General features: G+C 40.7%; 1 protein-coding gene across 1 annotated transcript in view; it reads left to right on the top strand.

The window, feature by feature from the left end:
* Positions 1-18,257, top strand: part of UNC80 (unc-80 homolog, NALCN channel complex subunit) — a 5,631,640-nt gene that overhangs the window by 240,902 nt on the left and 5,372,481 nt on the right. The window contains exon 2 of the mRNA XM_044060513.1: positions 5,309-5,357. Within this exon, the coding sequence (XP_043916448.1) occupies positions 5,309-5,357 (49 nt within the window). The remainder of the gene's footprint in view (positions 1-5,308; positions 5,358-18,257) is intronic.

The raw sequence follows: 18,257 nt of genomic DNA, 5'->3' as shown, positions 1-18,257 counted from the left end.
TGAGCTCATCTCCTACCTCAGCCTCGGAGCCATCCACCTTGATTCCAGGGATTCCCTTGCTTTCTTCGGATCCAGGGATTTCCTCGAATCAGGGATGGAGGGGCTTTTAAGGTGACGAGGAGAGTGCTGTTGCCAGAGGCAGTTCCACAATCACCTCTGGACGTTCTTCTCCCGAAGGCACTGGTGCCTGCTTCTATACCCTTGCAACTACAGGGATGCAGAGATCCTCGGACTCTGGATACCCCAAAGGGTGCTCCCCACTCTTCTGAAGCCTCTCCAGAATACCCCTCTGAAGAGGTCCCTCAGAAGAGACTATGTAAGAGGAAGTATTTAGACTCCCCAGAGGAATCCTTCACTTAGATATGGACCTTGATGCAGCCAAAGGGTCCACACGGTCACCTCCTGATGATGCCTCCTTTGAAGACATCTTAGAAATACTTAAACAGAGAGGCACCTGTAAGTCCACCAACCCTTCAGCAGAGGTGTCGTGTACCTGAAGGCTTTTGGATCTCACCCTTCCTCCACTTGGGTGTCTTCGCCTTTTGATGAACTTCTGAATTTAGTTTTTTGAAAGGCGTGGGAGTCTCCAGATTCAGTGGAACCTGTTCCTTGGAGGCCAAATAAGTTCATCACCTCCCCCCTCAGACAAAAATTTCTTAACTAAGAGAGTCCCAGTAGAAGCCACCAAGAAGGAACTTTCAGAAATGTCTTCTTCTGTTCGTCCACCGAACAAGGAGTCTCGCACGATGGACAGATATGGAAAGCGCATTTTCTCTTCAGTGACTTTTGCTCTTAGATTGTCGAATTATCTGACCCACTTTACAAGATTACAGAGAGATCTCGTGAAGGAGTTAGGAGATGCTCTCCAAGGTTAAGCAGCTGAAGGGGTGTCAGAGAAAGTTTCCTCTCAGCACCTGTACCTTAAATGCTCTGGTAAACTTCTCCATGAGGCTGATTTCTTATCAGCGGATGGAGCGAATAGAGCAGCAAGTTCAGGAATATCCCTAACGAGACATTCTTGGATACGCTTGTGTGACTTTGCAGAACCCTTTAAATCTTCCTTTGTGAACACCTCATTTGATAGCTTGTCTCTCTTTGGACCTAAAGTCAAGGACACATTAAAAAGGTGTGAACGGAAGACTCTCTCTGCTGTAGGAGTCTTGTTTTTCCCTACCTGCCAGACCATACCCCAAAGGTCAGAAAGTAAGTGGAAAAATGTGGTTTCAAAAATCCCAGAGAGCTTTCCAGGACACACATGGTGAATCTTCTCCCAGGGGCAAAGGGGGAAGTAGTAATGGAAGATGCTGACCACGTGACAGAGGGGGTCCGCAAAATCAGTGTGACTGAGAATCTTACTTTGGTAAGCCTTTTCAGCAGTCCTGAGTGGAGGCCTGCCTGTCCATTTCTGGAGGCAGTCGGGGGTCGCTTATCTTTGTACCCAGAAGCCTGGTTATGAATAACAAAAGACAAGTGGGTACAAAGCATCATATCCAAAGGTTACTCCATACACTTTTCCTACCCATCCCAAACATAAAAAAGATCCCAGATTTTTCACTCAGTCAAAGTGAACAGGCAATGCTATAAATTCGAAAGTTGCTAGACAAAAGGGTCATCCAAACTGTCCCTGCTGACCAAATAAGATCTGGAACTTACTCAAGATTTTTTTTAGTTCCAAAGAAAACGGGACTGGAGACCAATTCTGGATCTTAGCAATCTAAATAAATCTGATAGAAAGTCCACGTTCCAGATGGTAACACTGCAGTCAATACTCCCTTTTCTGGGACAAGATGATTAGATGTGCTCAATAGACCTCCAAGATGCATACTACCACATAAGAATGGACAGGCGATTCTGGAGGCACCTGCACTTTCGGCTGGGAGCCAGTACCTAGCAAGAACAGTGCTAAAAGTCTACAGGACTATGGCAGCAGCAATAACTTTGATATCATTAGCATGCCTGCACCTGAAACTTCTCCAGTGGCTACTGTCTACTCAGTGGTCGATGCAGAAACTGCCTATGTCCCACAAAATTTTGATAATGGAATCTTGCAAAAAAGACCTCCATTGGTGGCTTTACTCAAGTCATGTGACGCTAGGCCGACGATTTGTGCTTCCCCAACCATTAGCCACAGTGACCATGGATGCCACTTGTATAAGGTGGGGGGGCATTATCTGGGCAAGACAGTCCAAGGCACTTGGCAGGATCATGAGGCTCATTTGCACATTGATATCCTAGAGATGAAAGCGGTGCTACCAGCATTGCAAGTATTCCAAGACTCTCTTCTGCTGGGAACTACTGCAGTACAGACAGCCAATATGCCAGTTGTATGAAATATAAGCAAACAAGAAGTAACCAGATCTTACCCCCTTTGTGGAGAGGACCTAAGAGTATGGGAGGGGTGTGACCTCCTCCCAACGCTTTCTGATAGCAACACATATCCCAGGGAAATCCAGTGTGATAGAAGACAGACTCAGCAGAGCAATTCTGATACCTCACCAGTGGTCCCTAAAACAGATAGTAGCGGAAAAGGTTTTCCGCAAATGGTGCCAGCCTTGTTGTGACCTTTTTGCAACATCCGTGAATGCCAAATGCAGCAGCTACTTTGCCCAGCCATCAAGGGATGCATTTGTTCACAGTTGGCACTTGGGTCTCCTTTACGCCTTTCCTCCCTTCCCTTTAATATCCAAAGTTCTGCAGAAAGCCAATTGCTTGGGAAAGGACTTGATACGCATCGCCCCATATTGGCCTTGTGAAATCTGGTTCCCCTTCCCATGGCCTCATCTTCGGGAGGAGCCTTGCATTCTGGACCCATTTCCAGACCTTCTGACTCACGCATCAGGAACGCTCCATCCTTCCCTTCAAACTCGCAAATTGACAGCTTGGCTGCTCCAAGTCCAACCATAGCCAGGTTTCCTAACCACTCTTCGTCAGTTAAACACATCCTAATATCTTCTCACAAGGCTTCAACCAGAAAAATATATAGAAGAAAATGGAAAAGATTCTCCCTATGGACTTCTCATAATCATATTGACCCGTTTTCTGCCCCAATCAATTCCATGCTAGAATTCTTGGCAAAACTTTTCACTGAAGGCACAGCTGCAGCTACTATTAGAGTTCAGCTAGCAGCAATATCCAGTTTCCATTTAGGTGAATCAGGCCTCAATATCATGTCTCACAGACTATACAAAGCCATTCTTAAAGGTACCTTATTATTAAGACCTCCTATCAAAGACCCTCCAGCACCATGGGATTTAAATTTTGTCTTATCTCTTTTAATTTTCCCCCATTTGAGCCAGCATCATCTTGTGAATTCAAATTCTTGACATGGAAAACTGTTCTCTTGATAGCATTCACTTCCGCTAGAAGAGTGTCAGAGCTGCAAGCCTTGTCAATAAAGCCCCCCTACTTGCTGTTCCATAGAAACAGGGTCTCCTTACAAAGAAATCCTTCCTTTTTGCCAAAAGCATGTTCAGAATCAAATTTGAACTAATCCGTAGAACTGCCAGTCTTTTATCCAAATTATGAGAATAAAGCAGAGTACATATTACACCAGTTGGCTGTACATAGGCAATTGTGTTTTTACTTACACAGGATTAAGGACTTCAGAAAATCTGACCAACTATTTATATCTTATTCAGATTCAAAGAAAAGTTCACCAGTCTCCAAAGTGACACTTTGGAAATGACTTTCAGATTGCATAACGTTTGTTTATAAATGTCAGAACAGAGGTCTCCCCCATAGAATTAAAGTTCACTATACAAGAGCCATTGCAATCTCTTCCGCATTTATGGCTAGATTACCAATTGATACCATTTGCGCTGCGGCAACCTGGGCAAAATTGCATACTTTTATCCCTCATTCAAAGTCGATTTGGCCTCCAGGAACAGGGCCTCCTTTGGTTCCATGATTATGAAGAATATTCTCCCTTGAGCCACCCAAGAAAGTTGGTGCTAAGGACGCTGTACCATCCTGGTAAGAATGAAGGCGAGATAGGACAACAACACTAAAGAAGTTATGTACTCACCATAATGTTCTATGTGTGTTGTCCATCTTTGCCTTCATTCTTATATCCCACCCTGCTTCCCCCCAGCTTTTTTACTCCTCGAATACCGAGTTGGTGCAATTGGATATTATTAAGCTCTGACCTTCTTTATTGCTCTCTTAACATATTAAGCTGCCTTTATTTTGTATTCTTTTATTATAACTGCAAACAAGATGTGGAAGCTTTCCTAGTGGATGCTGGGATAGGGTTTAGCCACAAGCTAGTGGAAGACCTTGAGCTTGTATATAAAGCAGAGTCGGATCCGAGGATCGGATCCAAACCCATCCTGGTAAGAATGAAGGCGAAGATGGACAGCACAAATGGAACGTTATGGTGAGTACATAACATTTTTTTTTGCACGTAGGGGCTGCTGTTATGTTTTATGCAAAGTAAGTTGGCAATTGATGAAGTGGATATAATGGTGATATATTTGAAAAAGCACATAGAATGGTAATAAATAGTTGATGAAGTGGTCAGAGTGTTGATAAAATGTATGGTACTTTATGCATGTATATTTAGTAATACCTTTTTTATTAATGACTAAGGGATAGTATATTTATCCTTACTTATTTGTAGATAGATATCTGTAGCCCACAAACATGAATTTAATACAGTGAGTATCTGAAGGTGATGTACTCAACTTTGCAGTCATTCTTAAATTTATTTTTCCTGTATTTTATTAGCTTAATCTGTAACACTTTTACTGTCATTTCCCCTTTTTTCCTTTCTCATAAAAGGATTGCCTGACCTTTTCTGAAGCTAGTTTGCAGTACAGTTTATTGGGCAATGTTTTTCTAGTAACTGCTTTACCAAAATAAAATGCAATCCAGTTACTATGGATGGAATTGGGAAGTCCAGGCGCCCATGAGTGTAAACACTTGTTTTGTCCTGACTTTATGAATTTAGAAAGCAAGAACAAACTTGATTGTTATGCTGACCATCTTTCATGCTGTTTTTGCAGAGAAACAGAAACTCATTGTAAGTCATAAGTATAATATGAAAATTTTCCTCTGAGACTGTGATACTGTATGGGTTTATCAGCAAGCTGTGGCAGCTTGCTCAAGTTGTAATTTGTTTTAGATATTAGCTCATATAAACTATTTTAACATATTTATTGTTATGAGTTATTTGAGATCGCCCAGGAAAAAAGGGAATTTGGTAGCTCACTGTGTCACTCACTGAATAAACAAATTAAATTAATAAAGGTTAACTTTTAATGAGCAGTATACTGTGTATTTGTTTTCTGACCTTTGTTTTTTGTTTTAGTGCTTTTTTGAGACCAAAACTTGGAAAGCAGTATGAAGCATCCTGTGTGGTAAGTTTTCTTCTTTTTAGTTTCATGATTTTTAACTGATTTCTGAAACATTTTCAGTTAGTCATCTGGTAAAAGTAGTAAGCACAACAAAGAGCAACACAGCAGCATGTGTAAATATTTTCAGTTTCTACCTCTTAGAAGGGGAAGTAACCATGCATGAACTTGCATTTTGTAGATAAAACTATTTTCAGATTACCCTTTGTGGATTTTTTTGTAAGTGATTTAATATTCTCAGCTCTGTCTTTAAGAATCACATATTCTACTTAATTTATGACCTGATGCATTTTACGTCCATTCCTCTACATATAGGTCTCACTTCTAATGTTGGATCCATATTCAGTCATTTCAAAGCTTAGGATCTGATGATGCTCAGGTTCCTTCCTATACCCATAATCCTCATGCGCAGAAGAAGCTAGCTCAGATCTCGTTTGCCGCTTTCATGTATTGACGGGTTCCGAGGTGCTTCAAGTGATCTGAGTGCCTTTTTATGGGCAGATAAGGCTTTTTTTTATCTCCCTTTTCAGAACATGACTATACTTTGGAGATAAAGCTTTATTGTTTTCCTCCCCCTATTTTTTCATTGTGTATGTATGGGTCTAATTTGTTTCGTTGAATCTCATTTCACCCCGACCACATCACTGAAAACACAAGTAACTGAAAACTCATTTCACTGAACTGCAGTTAGTATGTATGGCACTGTTTAGAGTACTGTAAGGCAAGTAATAGGTATATGCCCTTTTCCCCACTGTAGTGCGATCCTGGAGTTAGTATATATAGTTAGGGGTGTGTGGGGGGCATAGCCCCCCACTTATTTTGAGTACATACTGTCTTCCGGAAAGAATTAGCCATTGGTTTTGTAACTGTGCATGTCTGTTGTTTAAAAATACATTGTTTTGAGGTTTTTGGTAAAATACAATATAAAACAAACAAGGTGGGTGGGCTGTGCCCCCCCCCCCAACTATATACCAACTCCAGGATCACACTACAGTGTGGAAAAGGGCATATACCTTTTACTTGCCTTACACTACTGTACATAGTGCCATATATAGTAAGTTCAGTTCAGTGAAATGAGATTCAGCGAAATGAATTTTCAGTAATCTGAGTTTTCAGCGATGTGATCGGGGTGAAATGAAATTCAGTGAAATGAGATTCAATGAAACAAAGTCGACCCATACATATATATATATATATATATATATATATGTATGTGTATATATATATATATATGTATGTGTATATATATATATATATATATATATATATATATATGTGTGTGTGTGTGTATATATATATATATATATATATATATATATATATATATATATATATATATATTGACATGCACAGAATGCTGCAGAAGTTTATTCAAGCTCAAATTCAGTTGGGGATATTTCCAGCTATGTCTCATGTCAGATCAGTGAGCCTTTCTACCAGGAAAAGACTTTCTCATTCTATGATCTGACCCTCGGCTTTGGAGGCCAGGGATCTGAGATCCTCAAGAGGTACTGTGTCAGATCCAAAGTCTCATAATTTCTCAGATCCAGCAGTTACCCTGACCAGCTTATGTCTGTTGTCTTTGAGTCAGAGCAGGTCTTAGATCCCAGAGGTCTGTGCCAGGTTTAAGGGGCAGGTCTCTGCTCTGATTGGCTCGGAAACATCGATCAATTCTATTTGGGAAGCACAGATCCAGGGATGCCTGTCGCTTTCTGTCCTTGTCTGCTTCAGCTCTGATGGGGGAGGCAGTGGTTTCCCTGGGTCCCTCTGCTTTCCGGGTTGTGGATAGAGTGTTCTCCGCAACCAGGGATACATCCTGTTGTATCTTGGTTCCCTTCCCTCATCCTCCAGCTGTCGTGAATTCAGAACCTGTCATTTCTGTCTGGTCAGGTCAGCCATTTCCAGAAGGCCCCCCAGTCATGTTCCCCTCCTAGGCATCCCTCCTCTTCTGATACCTCCCCAGATCACAACACTGAGTAGGTCTCCCAGAAATGGATGTTTAAAAGGAGACACATAGTCTCCCCCATGGAGTCTTGTCACGGAGGACCCGGACTTTGAGGAAGATGAAGGATCCCCCAGATCTCCACCTGACTATGTTTCCTTTGAGGACATTATGGAAAGCCTTAGGCAGCAGGGTAGATGGTCAGCCTAGAATCATTCAGCAAAAGAGTTTGTGCTGTTGGAGGCCTTTGGGATTGGCCCGTATACATCTTGGGTGACTCCCCCAGTGGATGAGCTCATTAACCTCATCTCCTGCTGGCCCTGGAAAGAAGCAGACACCGTTGAACAAATTTCACAATGACCTGACAAGATTCTGTACTTGCCTGCTGATCATCAGTACTGGAGCAAAGGTGTTACAGTCGATGCCATTGTTGTGGCAGCAGCAACAAAAAAGGAGCTAGCACAACAGAGCTGCACTCTCCGTCCTCCGAAGAAAGAATCCAGAGTGATGAACAGGTTTTCGGAAGCGCATTTACACCTCAGCTACTTTCGCTCTGAGGTCATTAAATTTTATGGCACATTTCACACGTCTTCAAAGGGATTTGATTAAGGAAGTATCAAATTCTCTTGCTGAGTCCATTTCAGCATAGGACCTCAAGAAGGTTTCTCCGCAGCTGGGCACTCTTGCATCTATTGCCAATTCATCGATGGAGTTAATGTCCCATGCTGCAGAAGACACCTCTCAAGCAACCGGTTCAGGCATAGCTGTACAACGTCATGCCAGGATGAGGCTCTGCAATTTCTCAGAACCCTTTAAGGCATCTTTTATTAATGCCCCTTTCGACAGTTCCTCCCTTTTTGACCCTGTCTGCCGTTGACATTAAGTTTTCAACCTTTCAGCATACCTTTTCGAGGAAACAACAAGGTGATAAGAAAATGTCGTTCTGTAAGTCTCAGGGACTTTTCCTAGACTCATGGGGAGATTCCTCTTCCAGAGGCAGAGGTACAGGTTTCAATATCAGATGTCGCCCTAGGGGCATAGGTGGCCTGCAGAATCAGGGTTTTTGGGATACTTTTCCCTACAAATCCTGTCAGCACTCTTGAAGAGATGCCCATCTGCCCTTCTCTGGAGGCAGTTGGGGGATGTTTTTCATTGCTTTCAGAAGCCTGAACAAAAATCACAAAAAACAACTGGGTGCTAAACATCATATCCAGAGGATATTTCATCCCAATTTACCTTCCCCTAAAGTAACAAACAAACAAAAAGCTCCCCAATGTTCCACTCAATCAGAGGGAGTCAGCAGTTCTAGATGTTCAAAAGCTGCTTCAAAAAGAGTCTTCCAAATGGTCCCAACTGAGCAAGTATGAGTCGGAACTTTCTCCCACTTATTTTTGCTGCCAAATAAAACCTGGGACTAAAGACCAATCCTGGATCTAAGCAGATTGAATCGGTTTGTAAAGAAGTCCAAGTCCATTGTAGCACTTCTACGCAAGGACAGTTTGATGTGCTCCATAGAGTTCCAGGATGTGTACTACCACATAAAGATACACAGGCGCTCCAGGAAATGTCTGTGTTTCTGGCTGGGAACCAGTCATTACCAGTTCAGAGCACTGCCCTTTAGACTCACCACAGCCCCTCCTCCCCCCCAGGTGTTGACCAAATGCATGGCAATGGTGACGGCTCACTTGTGGCTCCAAGGATTCCAGGTATTTCCATACTTAGATGACTGGCTTCTAACTGCCCCAACCAGGCATCAACTGCTACAAGCCATAAACTATGTACTCTGTATCTCCAGATCCTTAGCGATCTCTTTAAATCTTGCAGCATCAAAACTAGATGCATTGCAAAACATAGAGTTCATCAGGACTCAGCTGGGCACTTAACAAACAGTGGTGTACCTACCACTACAGAGTATCATGACTCTACAAAATCAGATGCAGAACATGTTGTCTTGCCCTTCTCCGACGACAAGACTGGTTCTACAGGTATTGGGATCCATGGCAGCAACTATAGTCTTAGTCCCATTGGCCGGGTTCTCCATGAGAGTTTTACGTTGGACATTAGCAGTTCAATGGTCAGTTCTATGCCAGCCCCTTTCCATACCAGTAAAACACACAGATCTGTAAACTCCACGTGCAGTGGTGGCTTCAGTGTCAAGGCTTACACCTAAACAGACCGTTCCCCCCCCACCAGCAGCCACAGTGACCATGGATGCTTCCCACCTAGGGTGGAAGGGGGGGGGGTGTTATATTTAAAAGATAGTCCAAGGCACGTGGTCCCTTGCAGAGACCAATTTGCATATAAACGTCCTAGAGGTGAGAGCAGTCCTTCTGTTGTTGCAAGTCTTTCAGGACGATCTTCCTGTAGGGACTGTTGCTATTCACACAGACATGTCAGTAGTCTGGTACACCAACAATCAAGGAGGGACCCGTTTTTACCCATTGTGAGGGGAGCCCATGAGAGTCTGGGTATGAGTGAACTCTTCGGACCGCTTTCTAGTTGCAACACATGTACTGGGGAAAGGTTTACTATCAAAATGTTGAACGTTGGTTCAGCGAACATGGAAAGTTGAACGGCAGTTAGTCAACTTCCATGTTGTCGAACGTTAGGAGATTGTTAGTACGTATCAGCGAATGCAAGTGTGCATTCGCTGATATGAACTAGATGTTATGCGTAGAGTCGCGGTACAGTGCGGATTGGGAAGTGTATCCTTTTCCTCACTGTAGTGTAATTTCAGAGTTAGAATATTTAATTTGCAGGGGGGTGGGGAGTGCAGGGGGCTTGCCCCCCTGCTCAACCGTGAATGACAGTGTAAGTGTTTAACTTATGTTTGCACCTACTCTGCCATCACTGTCAATATTCGAAATAAATGTCGACTCTGCTGAATTCGATCCACAGATTTGACATTTTAAGTAGGAGGTTATTTTTGAAGTATCGAATGTTAATTTTTATGAACTTCGATATTTTGATAGTAAACCCTGGGGGAAACCATCATGTTGGCAGACAGACACAGCAGGTCCATTCTGGCTCCTCATGAGTGGTCTCTAAATCAGTTAGTAGTGAATATGATTTTCAGCCATTGGGGCCAGCCTCGTTGTAATTTATTTGCCTCTCCCCTGAGCAACAAGTGCAGCGATTTCTTCTTTCTGATAGAAGGATGCTCTAATCCAGCATTAGCCCCCAGGTCTCCTTTATGCTTAAACTCCTTTTCCCCTAATACCAAGATTCCTCCAGAAGGCAAGAGGGTCAAAGTGTTTAATCATCTTCATTGCCCTGTTCTGGCCTCACCATGTGTGGTTCCCCTTCCTATGGTTTCATCTTCATGTGGTCAGGCTTTAAAAGAAAAGTGGTAGTCCATGAAACAAAACCAGTTTGAGGTCAACAGCTGATACCTAAGTTATAACTGAACTGGATTATCAGTTTTCATTTTTGTGAAGAACCTTTATTCCAGTTGTTAGGGAAAGGGATACTGGCAGTACATTTATGTGATAATATCAGACCGCTACGAATCACATTTCTAAAAATGCATACATACAAGGTTTTGCTGTGAATGTCTGTTCTTTTCCTAATTTGTCTTTGTGTACGGGAGCAGTTCGCACACACAAACCCTATTATGAAACGAAAGTGACATAAATCAAAATGCTGTGAAAGAAAGAAAACAAAACAAAAAATCAGACTGACATTTTAATTTCTTAAAATATAGATGTGTAATCTGTATCTTGAGCATGTGCAGGCATTGTAATAGTGTGACTCTTTTATCTTCCTGTTTTATTTTGCATATCTGTGGACAAATGCATGAGGCACGATTCACGGCATGAAAATGTTTCGTTGTTTTTGTTTTCTTTTTTTCTCTGACTGTAGCTGCCAGTGAAACAAGGACTTGATTGGCTGCAGCAGCCAGGAAGTAAGTTGTTTTTTTTTTTTTGTGTAATGAAGTGACAAAGGAAGAACATAATTGGTCCTTGTAAAGCACTTCCTGGTTCAGATGCCTTTAAAAAAGGGTGTGTGTGTGTAGCAAATAATCCTTTTCCTTGTTTTTCGAGAAAGGAGTTTGCTTGGCTACTCAGATAGCTTGGTGTGATGGCATTGTGAGGAGAGGGCTGACTGAGGAGAACAAGAACTTTTTACAAGCGGTGATCGTTGGGCCAGGGAGCTGCATTTTCAACTGCGCTTGTAAGGGCAATATTTAAAAATCTGAAAAACTGTCCTTTTAATGACAAATTAAAAAGGGCTGAATTGGTCTATGTGGAAGTAAACAGGGGTCTTCTTACAAATTTTGAAAAGTGAGCAGAGGGCTAATAGCAGCCTTCCATTGCAGGAAAGGTAAGTTGCTGTTTTTTTTTTTAACTTTTCTTTTTGGTGGGGAGATGAAATATAGGGAGATAAGGATTGCAGTTTTTGTGCAGAATTCTTGTGCTAAGGGGATTGGGGAGTTAGATGGGTGGTAGAGAGGGGCTGTGGTCAAAAACATTTTTATTTTAGCTTTGTCCAAAATTATTGTGCTAAGAAGTAAGGGGGGATTGTCTGTGATCATTTCTAGATTAGTCTTTTAATCAGTCTTGGCATCAGAATATTCATTCATTCATACTTTGTCCAGAATTGTGCTGAAAGGCTGGAAGTGGGGGAGATAGTGGCTGTGAGAATGTTGCAGAATATGTGCATATATATATATATATATATATATATATATTGTTTTAATGCAAACTTTATTCTATAAATGTTTCTAACTTTACAACAGCAAAGTTTAAAAATATCTCTGATGTTACACATTTGTTCTGTGGTTATTTTTGATTTTGTGTAGAATTATTGTGCTCAGAGGTTAGGATGGGGTAGGGGCCGTGAGAAGTTTGCAGCGTTCAGATTTGTCTGTTCCTCATAAAAAAATATGGGGTCATGCATTACATGTTACTGCATAATCTGCTATTCTAGCATCTTTATTGGTTCATAAGCTCAGTGTTTTAAATCCTCATAGTTATGCCTTTGTTGTATTTTTTATTGTTTTTTTTTTTTTTTTTTTTGCTTTATCCAGAATTGTGCTGAGAGATTAGTGGTGGGGCGTATTGACTTTGAGAATGTTGCAGACAGTTTGCTTGATGTTTGTGGTCTAGTTTATAATAATGTTTGAAACCAAAATGGTAAATTTATTACTGATGTTACATCTTTGCTGTGCAGTTACTTCTTAGCTTCATCCAGAATTGTTGTGCTGAGACGTGGGAGATAGGGGCTGTGAGAATTCTGCAGAATCCATTGATGTTTAAATGCATACAGTGCGAACCCTGTTATTCTATTATCTAAATGTGTAATAGCAAAGTTAAAAGTATCCCTGAGGCTGCACCTTTGTTTTGTGATTATTTTTGGCTTTGTCTTGAATTGTTTTGCTGAAATGTTTGGAAAGGTGTAGGGGCTATGAGAATGTTGTACATGTATGTATATTGTTTTAATGTTCTATAAATGTTTCTAAATTTGTAATAGCAATGTTTAAAACTATCCATGGTGTCACACCATTGCTCTGCAATTATTTTTGTTTTTGTCTAGAATTGTTGTCTTCAGAGGTTAGGAGGTGGGTAGGGGCTATGAGAAAGTTGCACAATATTCAGATGTTTGCCTGGTATTTTTGGTCTGATAAAAACTATAGGTTCATGCAATGCATGTTACTGCAGAATCTGATATGCTAGTGTCCTAATTCATAGGCCTAGTGTTTTAAATCCCTAATGTTACGTTTTTTTTTTGCTTTGCCCAGAATTGTGCAGATGGGTATTTGGGGTTTGAGAGAGTTGTGAACTGTTTGCTTGATGTTTGTGGTCTGTCCCTCAAAACAATTGGTTTTCTAGGAAAACTTTGAGGATGGAAGTAAACTAACCCACATAGAAAAACCCATTAGATAATTTTTATAACTTTATAAAAGCATGTTTAAAAGTTTTCCTTGATGTTTTAGCATTTGTCCTATGTTTCTTGCTTTGTCTCCAATTCTTGAGCTGAAAGGTTTGGGGGCAGGGGTCTGAGAACGTTTCAGAATGTTCAGGCCTTATTGTAATGCATGCTAATGCAAAACTTGTTATATTATTTTTATACATGTATAATTAGTTTAACATTTTTGTTTTAAACATTATTACTGATGTTACTACTTTGCTGTGCAGTTATTTTCGGCTTTGTCTAGATTTATTGTGCTAAGACATTGGGAGAGTAGGGGCTCTGAGAATTGTGTGTAATGTACTGATGTTTCACTACATACTAATGAAAACCCTGTTATTCTAATATTTTAAGTTTAAAATAGCAATGTTTAAAACGTTCTGTTTGTTCTACAATTTTTGGCTTTATCTGGAATTATTGTTCTGAGATTTAGGAGAGGGGTAGGGGCTGTGAGAATGCACACAACATCCCGATGTTTGCCTGGAATTTTTTGTTTTTTCCTCACAATGTCATTTTTTTTAATTTTTTTGTTTGCTTTGTATAGAATTGTTCTGAAAGGCTGGTTATGGAGGATAGTGGCTGTGATGTACAGATGTTTTAATACATACTATTGCAAACCCACTTGATAGATACATTTATACTAGCAATGTTTAAAACTATCCCTGATGTTGTATCTTTGTTCTGCAATTACTTTCGGCTTTCTCTAGAGTTGTGCTGAGACAATATCTTCCCTGTTTTTATGCTTTTTCCAAAGCTCTTAGGCTAAGAGGTTAGGGAGGGTTTGAGATTGTCAGTGTCTATATGTTTGCCTGATACTTTGTTTCTCATAAATGAAGTTTTGTGGCAAATCCCTGATTTTATGCCTTTGTTCTACTAAAAATTTTGGTTTCAGTCAGAATGCTGTGCTGAGAGGTTGAGAGGTGGTGGTAGGTGCATAAAATTTGTTGCACAGGTAGGGTTGCCACCTTTTCTTGTGTCGAAAACTGAGCTTAGGCCACACCTCATTCTACCTCATACAACCCCACCCATATTCTGCCTTCTTTCCTCCCATGTTGTGACATCACCATTGTGCTGTCTGAAGGGAAAGCCCTCTTTTTTCATTCCTGATGACTTTTTTTCTGTGGATTTTTGTGGGGAAAAAAAAAAAAAAAAAGCATAGTAAATCAACTGATTTAACAAACTTCGATAGTCTGTTTCTTTTTCTGAAACAGAATATCGGCGTTTGTACAGTGTGTCCAGGGGGAAAAACAGATAGGTTGCAACAGTATGTACAGGTTGTGCAATGCCTGCCATTCTGTCACTGCATTCTTGAATTTTGGCCGGTCTGTGTTATGAAAGTAGAAATAGTTTTTTTTTTTTTTTTTAACCATAATTTTTTTGTTTATTGCCTTCATTGTTGTTGTGCTCCCCTTAACTTGTGGCTTCTACCTAACATTTGTTCTTTCAGACTGTAGTCACCAGTTCCAGACAGCTTGTAACAGCAATATTCAAAGCCTTTTTGGGCCCCTTCACATGTTTAGTAGGTGAGGGGAATGAAAAGGTGAGAATTTTGTAGAATGTCTTGAGGTTCACCTCCAGTGTTTGGTGTTTGACATAAAACTGTGATTTGGGCCTTTGTCATTCAGTTCTTTTTGCCTGCTCATCACTGTCATTATTCAGTCTTTCTGCTTGCAGTACAATAGTAACTGATGTCAAAAAGTCATATGTTCATAGGAGGTTACTAGGCTAATAGCCTTAGAGTCCATACAACCTTAGCTGTGTTAATCCTGAGTTGCCCCAGTTTTTCTAGGTTAGATGGACATAATTTGCAGAGTGACTCTATGATCAACCCGACTAATGAGGGACATGGGTGCCACCCACGGGTTGACTTTGCGGCTTCCCATCCATTTCTCTAGGTTGAATAGAGTCGGTGAGGAGCTCTGCTTCATATGAATTAGAAGTTTATTCCAGAAGATCAGCAGTCTGTGGGATATATATCTGTCTCTCTGTTCTTTTTATTACACAGGCTAGCTCAAGATCCATAGACCAAGTGACTCTTCTGGCATTTGACTTGCGAATGTGCAGCATTTCCATCAAGGCAGGTCAGAGAATGCTCTATAGGCAAGGCACAAGTTGCCTCTCAGCAGCGGGTAAGATAGAGTACAGTGACAGGGTTTTCAGTCTATCCACACAGACAGTGTTTTGGAGGCCCTTTATGTTCTTGGTGAGAAACCTCTGGTGTCTCCAGCTGCTCCATGTATCTGGTGATATACATGCAAAAGTGAGCATTGTACTCTAATGGTCTGAGGGTCAAGTACAATGGAGTTATAACATCCTTAGACCTGGAAGCAATGCCCTTACGTGTGAGATGCACAATGTAGAATTCTTTCCTTACTGTTGTGAATACTTTGTGATCAAAGTTCAGATTGTTACCAATCTGTTTTCCCAGATCTCACACCATTGGGTTTGAACTTGGGGAGGTGCTGTCAGTATTGTAATTAGAGGGGAATTCCGCTTTGCCAAAGGGGATAATAATGTACTTTTTTGCATTTACTTTTAGACAGTGGCTTTGGTACCAGTAATTTGTCTCTTAGCCCATCCTGTAATATGTTAACATTGTTGAGCGACTTAATGATTGCACCCAGTTTGCAATCATCCATGAACTTGGTAAGCTAAAGGCCATCTACTTTAGCCTGGACTTCCAAAAAATAGATTCCAAATAGTAAAGGGTCCAGTACAGATCCTTGTGGTACGCCACTGGTGACATCTCTGCTGGTAGAAGTGGAGTCATCATCTTTGACAATATGTGTTCTTTCAGTGAGCCAATTGGCTACCCATCTAATGATGTTAGGGTTGATCTCCAGCTTTTTTAATTTCTCCAAATCTTTTAGGTTTCTAATAACATGATGTAAACGGACCCCATTCCTAAGTCAAAGTATGGTTAAAATTCATGTTTCAATCTTTGATGTCAGCCAGAAGTGCTCTTCGCAGCTCATGCAGTGTGCCCAGTAATGACTCCTTCTGCAATTCGGATGGAGTTACATGTATCGGTAACATATTTAAATATGATTGTTGATTTGTTTTTATAAGACCCACCACGCCTACTACTTTTGGAACTGTCTGGGTATCTTTCTTCCACATTGCTCTCATTTCTGCATGCAAATCCTTATATTTTATGACTTTGTGTCTTTCTGTATGCAAGACACAGTAGTCACTGGGTGTAGCGATTTCAATGATCAGTGCTACTTCTGTCTTCTTTTCATGGACCACTATATCTGTTTTTCTCGGATCTGTCTTTTGAACTGTTGGTAATGGGTGATCCCATGCCATGTAGACTTCATCATTTTCTATGATGCTTTGTGTCTCATGTTTCCAGTGTTTTTCAGCCACTTCAGTATTCTAATGTTTTCACAATCCCCAGTACAATAGTCTTGCCACATTATTATGCCTTTCAGTGTACAGTCCTTCTGTTAATTAGTATGTCACAACCAGCAACAAGGTGTGCAACTATTTACAATTCTGTTTTACAAAACCTACATTTGTCTGTTTTTCCCACATGTTCAGTGAACTTTGTAAACCAATATGTACGTAGCCCACCCTCTTGGGCTGCCAATATTAACCTTTCATCTTTTGCTTTGAATTTGCCTCGGAGTGGGGAATATGTAATCTTGGTATGCACTAATTTTTATAAATCATTTGAGCATGAGGCATCCTTCCCATTTTCCTATCTAATGTATCCAACATTTTGGGGCCAATCAATCACTCCAAAACTGTAAGTTATGACAGGAAGAGCAAATCGGTTTGTAGCTTGAACTTTTTTCCTAGATGTTCTCAGAATTAATTTAAGTCTTCTAAAATATTCCTTACAAAGTTTTATTCGCATTTGTTCATGTTTTATTGTTAATCCTTCATCAGTTCCCAAATATTTATACATTCCTTCTTGTTTAAGTTCTTTTATAACTGTTTCCTTGGTGCTGCAGTTTTCCTGCTTTAAAGGTTGCTTTTGCACATTTGTCAAGACAAAATTACATTCTTATATCATCTGAAAAAGTTTTGACTACTTGCAGTTATGCTTTCAGTTCCTCATCTGGTGAGCTATACAGTTTTTAAGTCATTGACAAAGAGAAGATGAGAAGTTTTTACACTTTGTTGTTTTCTAGGCGCCAAATTGTAGCCATGGCCTAATCTGTTATGTAGACAGGTTAATGAGTTAAGGGCAAGACAGAATAGCAGCGGTGACAGGGAGTCACCCTGAAATATCCCCCTTTGAAATATTATCCCTGGAATAATAATTTGTCCTGTGTCATGGCTTAATTGCAAAGTGGTCTGCCACTGTTTCATGGTCACTGTAATGTAATGTAATCGATCAGTGTAGGGTGTATCTTATATATTGTTAAGCACTTTTTTATCCATGAATGTGGGATACTGTAAAATGCTTTTTGTAGTCAATCCATGCCATACTTAGATTCTTCCCCTTTTTACATTTGTCCATTATGACTTTATTTAGCAACAAATGATCCTTTATTCCATATGACTTTATTTCATTACCCTTTTGTTGTAGTGCCATGACTGAATTTTCTTCTAAATAACTATAAATTCTGTTGGCATCAATTCTGGTGTATAGTTACACATGCATACATTGTACATTGTCGGAAGACAAGTTACTAGTCTATAATTTTTAGGGTAACTTGCAGGTTCACTCTTCAGTAGGAGCATTGTTTTTTGCTGTTCGCCAGGTTGGTGTCTGTTCAGGGTTGGCATGTAAATAGATGTTCTTCGTGTTTCACTGTTGCAGTCATTACATTTGGGTAATCTGCTGGCAGGTTGCCCTCAGTTGGCCTGAATAACAAAGTCTTGGATCCTGCGTTGGTTGCTGTCCCTTCTTCCATGACGTCAGATCATCAGGGGTATAAAACATGCAGCCGACGCCATTTTCCTCAGTCTTTCTTGCCGCACGGTGCCCGAATCAGAAGCAGTTCGCAAGTGCCGGTCGGCCGACTCCTGAAATTTTCATTTTCGAGTTTCAGAACCGAAGTCTTCAACCTAAAGCTAAGTACCCCGTTGGGGAAACTTTT

This window comes from Protopterus annectens, chromosome 2.part0, assembly GCF_019279795.1.
Source record: "Protopterus annectens isolate FY-2018-M chromosome 2.part0, PAN1.0, whole genome shotgun sequence".
Classification (NCBI taxonomy): Eukaryota; Metazoa; Chordata; order Ceratodontiformes; family Protopteridae; genus Protopterus; species Protopterus annectens.
Note: the sequence above shows the minus strand (reverse complement) of the source record. Positions and strands in the feature narration are given on the sequence as shown.